At 38.3% G+C, this 9175-nt stretch overlaps 1 protein-coding gene across 1 annotated transcript; it reads left to right on the top strand.

Annotated features, from left to right (window-relative positions):
- The first annotated feature begins 859 nt into the window (after positions 1-859).
- LOC143904246 (progestin and adipoQ receptor family member 3) lies at positions 860-8789 on the top strand. Its single transcript, XM_077418740.1, has 8 exons — positions 860-1091; positions 4016-4198; positions 6236-6396; positions 6512-6668; positions 6760-6912; positions 7131-7410; positions 7540-7704; positions 8030-8789. The coding sequence occupies exons 2-7, from the start codon at positions 4052-4054 to the stop codon at positions 7677-7679; spliced, it is 1038 nt and encodes a 345-aa protein (XP_077274866.1). The 5' UTR covers positions 860-1091; positions 4016-4051; the 3' UTR covers positions 7680-7704; positions 8030-8789.
- The last annotated feature ends 386 nt before the right edge of the window (positions 8790-9175 follow it).

Genomic DNA, 9175 nt, shown 5'->3' on the forward strand with positions numbered 1-9175 from the left:
GCGGATGATAAGCGGATAGGATCGTGATACAGTGGTCACGTTTCGCGTCAATCGCGTTATATAGCCATCAGAGTTCCTATCGTACAAGCCGCGTACTTAACTGAATATTCGTGCTGATAGCTGAAAAATTACTATCGCATCAACCGTGGATCTCTCATTCGAAAGTGGCCTCAGCCCACGCGTCTTTCCCAATTCTTCAACGTCACCGATGTGACCTACGTGAAAGTAACGAACGCGAGATCGACTCGCGCTTCTGAAGATTTTATCATACACGGTCGCGCGGACGCGCTTTCGACGAAGAAACTTTTTTTTGCGCTCGAAAGCGATGGAGATTGAAGTCTAAAATTGTAATCGTAAATCGAGATTAGTTTAAATAGGAAAGTAAGGTGTATATAAATGTCTGGACACGCGATTATAACGACACGTTAAATTGAGAAATTACTACTCAAGAGTAATTTCACGCAGGGCAGATTACGCAGAAGTCGTAGATCAAATTATTAATTATGTATATACGTATCATGGCACGCACGTAATGATTTGATATATGCATTAGATAAAGCTGATAAAAGCTGAGCTGCTCCAAAAAAGAATCATATGTAATCATCCTATATCTCATTCGAAGCTATTGCGAGATGTGTCGCGGTATCGAAGGACACCCGGCGATTCGGCCGATCACGAATCCATGGAGAACCGGACGAGCGCCGAGCGCTCGCCGTCCGAACAGTGAAAGTACCAGAGCGAGATACCCCCCTTTGTGTCTCGAGTACGGGGGGACCGTTGATCCCCGAGCATGTGCTCTTCATGCGGGACGTATGTACATCGGGAGCGATCCTGGCTAGTCGCCGTCGTCTTCGTCGTCGTCGCCGCCGCCACCACCGCCGCCGCCGTCGCTTCGCAATCTGACTCTGACGCTCACTGCCAGTGTTCTGCTCGGCGCGCTCGGTGCGGTCGATGAAATCGCGTTGCGGTCCGATACGCCGCGGTGAGATTCGCACACGTGAAGAGTGCGCCAAAGAGACGTCGATGACTCTCGGACTCTCCGTCTCCGTTTCCTCGACCGTCCGCAGAACCGTCGATCGCCGCTCCACGAGGTATGTACGTGATTTACTCGGATATACCGCTCGTTGAAGCGTTATCCGAAAGCGGAAAGCGAAGCTCAAGTGTGTTAACTATATAAAAATAAACATGCTAATTATTGTATCGACCGGTATCATCGAACGAGACACGTGTCGCTTTTTACAATATATTTATGAAGAAGATAATTATATTAACTATAGATATATTTATCAAAAGATATGAGGTAGTTTTATATCTTTCTAAATATCGCTGATGCAAAGATAAATTAAGTCGTTTTCTGTATAACACGATCAGATACGCGAACAGGTGATTCCCCATTTGCATTGGGAGAACCCGCGTCTTCGCCCAAATCTCGCACGCATTTAAAGTGCATTCTGATGCGAGGCTATAATTGAACAAAGACAAATGAATCTCGCACCAAAGTTAGCACCGCATCGCCTCGCTCGATGAATTCAATGTCATCTTACTTTCGACGTGGCTTTACTATAAAGCGTATGCTATTACAGGTAGTGGGACTTTGTCCTGCAAACTAGGAGAAGAGATGGTAATCGCGCGTTTGCTAAGGAAGTTTAATAACTGACGTCTTCACGGGTCATTAGCTTGACCTACTGAATATAGTGATATATACACGTGTGGTATACATATCGAAATGTGCGACCACCGTCACATTTACTTAATTCATTATCATTCAATGAATTGGAGATTCAACTCATATAATAAGATTAATATGCAATTAATTAAAGATGTAGAATTAATGTTTCGAGTTCTTAATAAAGGTAATTGTTATATATATGCAATTATATTTTTAAAAATAATGAGTACGTATTTATTTATATTTAATGTAATTTTATCAACAAAATTTCTTGATTCGACGAATAAGAATTACACTGATCAATTCATTGAAGTGCAGAATTTTATATTATATGATATCGTTCGCCTTTGTTCTTAATTATTCGCACGGTGATAATGCTATTATCCATTGTGTAGCAATTGATGCAATTACTCCTTTCGTATCAACAAAAAGATATATAAGTACGCCAATTAATTTTTATTTATCAACACAATGCGCTGTCTTTATGGCAATACTTCAATAATTGCGCAATTATAGAGTATAGAGTTACACATTATAGAAATTTTCCTTCCTATTACTTCCGTAAAGAACATAATATTGAAATTATTAATTATTTAGTTGTTTATCACATATTCATTTATTTACGATGTCAAAAACACGTTATTCGCGTTATTCTAAGTCACGAGTTACGGTAAATCTATATTTATCCTTTTGCACGGAATAAATTAGAGATGTAAAAAACTAGCTGACTGCACATTGATCTACCTGTGTGACTCTCGGCCGTATTCAATGTAAATTATCATTTTCGTGTATTGATTTAATATATTTGTTTTATTATAAATCGAGTCATATTATTATGTGTCAATAAAATATATATCAGTAAAATCAATATCAAACACCATGATGTGGAAAGGGCAGCAATTTCGGGATTATACAAATCGTTACGCGAATATGCCGCCAGTTACTTCCTGCTCGTATATATAACGGTGCGAAAATATAATATGTGCAACAGTACTTTTCATCGGGTGTAGTGTAAACGTACGATCTGAACGGATTCCAAAGTGCGCCTTCGACTTTCTCGCAGATTAGACGTAGTCGCGTGATGAAGAGAGAGTGAACAGAAATCTCCTCCTCTCACGCGGAGTAAATTGCAGATAAAAAGACAACTAGGACGTCGCGATTCTTCGGGCCAAGCTTTTTCGCTCCTAACACGCTATCGTGTGTTGCGTGCGTTAATGAGAATATAATCCCGTTTCATATTTTCTAATAATAACGACTAGAAATTCCTAAAATATCGGCCCGAATATTCTTTTCGGCTCAACCGCGAGATTTCTAATCGGTCGATTTCGCGTGGCGCTCGAAAGTTATAAGCGCTTCCACGATTTTTTTCTTGCGCAGCCTTCGCGCAGTTTTTGCCCCTTAACTACCGCTTAACTATAACAATAAGTAACGATATACTGATTCTTTATGCGGCTGCAAATAAAATTCACTTCCAATTAGACGGCGTCACGTAAGAAAGCATTCCGCTGCTTACGACGGTTACTGCTTGCTTTCCGTACGCACGCGGCAATCTCCTTTCTCGAGAAAGTTACGTATATATCGACGTCACCTTATATATCAAACTCGTATTTCTAGTCGGAGGTCTATATATGAAAAGTATATGAGGATTGTCTTAATGAATAAAAATTTTACTCTTATACTTATCTGTTCGTAATACGCAAGTAGTAATTGCGCCAATTACCGTACGATACAATGGATCGCTTGTCATCGTACGAACCATTAAGATTAAAAACGAACGATATCGCGTAATATAATTCTCGCTGTATGTATATATAGTGAATTGATGAAAGATTAAGGAACTTTCTAGGCGAGAAAAAGTCGGAATGTTAAGAAAAATGTTTCCTCCCCTAATATAGGAATAACTTAAAGTTTATCGCATTTATGTTTCTTTTCTATATAGATATATCTAATAGCGTGTATCAAAAAGAGTTGTAATTACGTCCGGATTTAAGAAGTTGCTAATTCATGACGAAGGCCGTGAAAAACTGCTACCTCACGACGGAGATCATCGTGAAATTCCTGCAAAATTAATATCTATAAATGTATTTCTTTTCACGTATACATTTTTACGTATACTTCACACGTATACCTCCACATATCTCTTCGAGGTATGCGCAGAGGTTTTGTACGTAATTAACTTCCCCGAGTTTAACCATTTAAATATACATTGTAACGAGTCTTTGAAATTCTGCACATCGCGTGCGTCAAATGAAAACTATATACGCCAGATCATCAGGTCTCGTTTGACAGTAATGTATATCGTGGATGAACGATTGTCTTCAATCTTTCTATCGTTATGTCTTTCAGGAAGCAGGTGCTGCACAAAAGGTCTACGCCGTTTGAATGATGAAACTACTTGCAGGCGTAGAGGAGGTTAGCGACCACCGTGAAAAAGAGACTAATAATGGCCAACTGCACAACAATAATAGTCATGAAAAGCAATCTGCGGCAGAATTGGCGCAAGAAGCGAACAAGCCGCTCGTCAACAAGGTCAGTCAACGTGTGCATACCCGACATCTTCATCGTGCGTCAAACGAGATTCTCTACATTCAAAACAGATTAAAATTATTAATTAAGACTCAAGAATAAATTTTAAGGAGAGGAAATTAAAAATGAAAGCGTAATAAAAAAAAAATGCCGAGTAATTATGCGGTTTGTCATGGGATTAGTAAATAACAAATGTTATCTGCGTATCACTGCAGATAACGATGATGAAAGACTTTCGCGATAATTTTCTCGGATAAAATAATCGACGATCTGATTTCCGGAAGTAACAGCTCCACGCAAAGGACACTGTAAAGTTGATATATGCTCCATTTCTTGTTGAAGTCATCTAGCCGCTTCCGCTTTTTCCGAGACCAAGACACGCGACTACGACTTTCTGGGTTACGCGATAAACTCTGTAATTTTACATTTCTCCTTTTCTCGTGTACGTCACGAGAATTAACAGGATTGTTCCATCAAGTTAGAGATTAACAAATTAAGTCTGTTTTGCAAAAATGCATCCATCATTTGCAGCTTCCGATAATAAGCGATTAACGATCTGTTCGGGCATAATACGTAAATTGACTGTTAATCGTCCGACGAGTGCTCATTATAAGGCAAAAGTATATAACATTGTTTTCTGTTTTATATCTCAACGAAAAATCTGAAATCTTGTAATCGTATCTCAACTTGGAATCTGACATTATTTGCTTATTATTCTTTATTTTCCGCGATACTCGCACTAATCACGGTCAATATTGCTTCGCGCTGGCGTAGCAACGAGAATCGATTTCACTGCAAACTTACGACACGAGAGGAAAACGGATGGCGTAAACTTGACACACTCGGATGAAAGGCAGGTCCCGTTGCGGCCTACTTACCGCATTCGCGTATCTGTGAAAGATATAGTATGAACGAAACTCTTCTTGTCTACATCCTCGTCTCGCGTAGGCTCTTTCCGAGTAGGTAATTAGGAGCGCAATCTACTGCATCCATTGAATTCGCTTGTCTCAATCCCTTTTCATATAGAAAATAACTTTCTATCTTGCGGGCATCAACTAGGGACAAAACTATACTTTGTACTTTAACACGGTGTCACACTTAAAGTTACATTAACAATTAGAATTTATGTGTCAAATAGATATTTGTAAGACATATAGAAATAAAGCTTGCAACAAATATTTTAATATTAGAAAGTTGAATATTTTATAATTTACTCTTTGTGCGATTAATTAATCTTTTTCTTAATTTTATTTTAAATATTATATATTATTGTTAATTATATCATAAAGATACAATTGAAAGTGGTGAAATTTTTAAGCCACGAGAACTTTAATTTTAACATGGACAACGTTTTCTCTTTCTAATAATTATACCAAATTAAAAAAGGAGAATTCATCGCGTCGTAAAGTCACATCATTCCATTGTTGCTGCGGCAAGTTTACATCGCTGAGGAATGTAACAAACGAAAGCGATGAAAGCACTTCGTATTGTTCAGAATACTCCAAGTGCAATAAAACGTCATTGCGCGGATTTCTTATGTAAGTGACTTATGCACTTATATATGATTGAAGTTTAGATTCAACAGTTACTTGCACGAAACTAAAGTGTCATTTTTTCCCGTTCAGTTGTATTCCGTTATACAAGGAGACTGCAATTTGTTTACATGACTATTTCAAAAGAACGTATCAGTATGTTAGAATATATTAGAAAGAGAGAAAGAGAGAAATAGGTGGAATAATCAATAATTTAAAAAATATATTAAAATTTATATAATTAATATTTTGTAATATATATATATATATATATATATATATATATATATATAAATTCGATACTTCAATGTTTAAATAGTGTTTTTCTCAGTTTGGTCTTTAATACTAACAAAAAAGATTCACGATTTTTGTAATATTGAATACTTTGTCCGGATAACATAAAAATATAAAAAGTACCGTTCACAAATATTTAAAATTTTAACTATTCTTTTTTAGACTTTTGTGTTCGGATACGTTTAATTTGTTTCGACCTTCTGTCTTGAAATAGATATGCGGCGATTCGACAGCCAAGAAAGAAATTACACCAGAGGAAGAAGAAAAGCTGAGACGTTTGCTACGGTTCGAGGAGGCGCCTGAATTCCTTCGGCACAATCCCTACATACGGCGTGGCTATCGAGGCTCCCTGACCACCAAACTATGCCTCGAGAGGTTGAGTTTAACATTCCTCAACGCATTTGCGATAAACGAACTCCGAATATCTCGGAGATAATAAACGTATAGTCCGACAGCGTGCGCTTTTTCACGAAAATATTGCGCGTTTCAGCATATTTTGGTGGACGAACGAGACCGTGAACATATGGAGCCACATCTTTGGCTGGATGCTCTTCTTCGGTCTGACCTTATATGATCTCTGTCTACTGAACATCCACGCGCCGTTTGGCGACAAACTGATTGTGTCCTTGCTGCTTCTCTGTTTTCAGGTATTAAAATCTGCAAAAACTTGGCAGCGTGCGACATCACACATGACTTGTTAAAATATATAATAAAGTAAATAAATGAAACTGTTTTTAGATATGCATGATCCTGTCGTCCGTGTATCACACGTTCTCGTGCCGAAGCGAGAGAGATTACTGGTGCTTCCTATCCTTCGACTTATTCGGTATTGCCCTGAGCATGCTGTCGATATATATGTCGGGGGTCTACTATGCCTTTTGGTGTCACAAGGTGAAGAAAACATCGATTTCTCTAGCTCTGTAATTTCAGCGACTCTACGTCATACGAAGTTTATACGAAGAAAGTTTTATTCATATTTGTGTTTATGTATACACGCGATAGTTTGCGTTTCGAGAGCTTACAGAAATAATTAAAGCGTTTTCCGGCATATACTCGTGTCAATGCGATCGATAAATCAAGTCGGCCTCGAATCCGTGAATCTTTTACAGGAGCTGCAGCGATTTTACCTCATAACCGTGCTCGCGATCTTCATTTTCGCGATGATACTGCAAATACCGAGACTGAACATCAATAGCAACGTTAAGCTGGCCGTATTCGTGAGCTGGGCGATATATGGCGTGCTGCCAACGCTGCATTGGACCTTTGCGATGGGTGGCTTTGATAACCCGATCGTTAAAATGCTCATTCCGAGGGTGATAGGAATGTACATTATTAACGCGATAGCATTCGCGTTCTATATGCTCAAGATACCCGAACGTTTTTATCCAGGTAATTGTGGATTACCGCTCTCGTTACCATAACGATGTTCCTTGCTTCATACTGTACTCAGTACTGAACAATGGTATAATTGCACATTGTTGTTGAATAAACGTTGACAATATGCGACGTTTCCTATAGGCTGGGTGGACTACGTCGGCTCGTCACATCAATGGTGGCACGCGTTGGTCGTGCTAGCCCTCTATTATTGGCACAACACTGGAATGCTTTACGTGGAATACAGAATGAATCACGGATGTCCGAGCAGTGCGGCATTATGACATACGGATTCCGGCGACCAGCCAGGTACGCGTGATAATGGTCGTAACTCTACGCCGGTTGTGACCGATGGTGACACTGATACTGTAAATCATATTACGTTTTCGCAATATCAAGTATGACTGTTGCTGTATGATCGTCGGTTGTGCCTAGAAATATCTAAGATGTTTCAAGTATAATGCCAGAGCGACAAAAATTCTAAACATCCATCTATTTTTTGATAGAAAAAAACAAAAGTTAAAGTTTTTCAAAACATTTCTAATTTATTAATTACGATTAATTACGATTTGGTTAAAACTACCGAATTACTGAGACGAATCTGAGATTTAGGATTGCAAACATTTTGTTGCAGAATCCGTTCTCGCCATGGATTGCTCTTGCATGATGAAGACGGGTGCTTGGTCGTCGTGGACCGCGGAACCGCCGTTTTATAGTGTTTTGAAGAATACGTCTTGCGAGATACAAAATCCACTGCGTGTCTACGCGCATCGATAGTCGCGCGACACGTACACCTTTAGGACATATATGCGACGTTCTGGATGGAAAGAGACTCCGCCGTGGATGTATAAGCCACGACATTCCGCAGCTCTATTTATATTTATTCGATATCACTATTTATATTTGTTTCGTGACAGCTAGTTTTATCCTAAATGTTTTTTATTTCCCGATCTTTAATTCTAGCAGGATTAAATACAAAATTAATTAATATTAAATATTTTTTGTATCGCTAGAAAAAAGCGTTCTTTCAACTTAATCCCGGATTGAAAAATTTTTTAGATTTACAAACATTTAATGAACTAAAATCCATAAAGAAACGAACAAATTTTTAACGACAACACGAAGGATGAATATTTCGTAACCATTTCCTGCTGGGATCAATGCGACTCTTTGTTTTATTTAGAAATATATTTCTATATAAGAGCTGTTTCTTTTTTATTACGTTCCAAGGAGAGTGGGGATTTTAAACTGTTCGATATATAGACTATAATGAATTCAGTGTTTTTTGCGACACTTTTTTTGGTGAACGATATTAGAAATATCGGGACGTAGGTTTTTCATGGCACAAAAGTGTGTCTTTCTATCGTCGTTTCACTATTTTGTGAACGTTATTACCAATATCAGGTCGTGGATGGGTTTTCATTTCTGATGCAAAAGTATAAAGTCTTTCCATCGTTTCCGGTGAAGAATTGCTGATATCTGTGATAATGTTAACGAGATATCGGCGATTGATTAATCAAAGCGTTCTTGACGACATTGTTGGCTGCTTTTACAACGCGGTCAAAGTCGAAATATTAGATAACTTTGCAAATTCCCATTACACTTCCGGCGTATATATACATATTTTGTAATTCGTGCGCAGAAATGAGGCTTACATACCAAACGATATCAAACACAATACGTATATTAAAATTCTTGACTGATTCCAACATGCATGCCGCGTTCTAAAGCGGTCCTTACACAATATACATCGTTGCATATGAATAAACAGTTAGGTGTT

The sequence above is a fragment of the Temnothorax americanus genome, unplaced genomic scaffold, assembly GCF_048541705.1.
Source record: "Temnothorax americanus isolate GAGA-0224 unplaced genomic scaffold, ASM4854170v1 Scaffold5, whole genome shotgun sequence".
Classification (NCBI taxonomy): domain Eukaryota; kingdom Metazoa; phylum Arthropoda; class Insecta; order Hymenoptera; family Formicidae; genus Temnothorax; species Temnothorax americanus.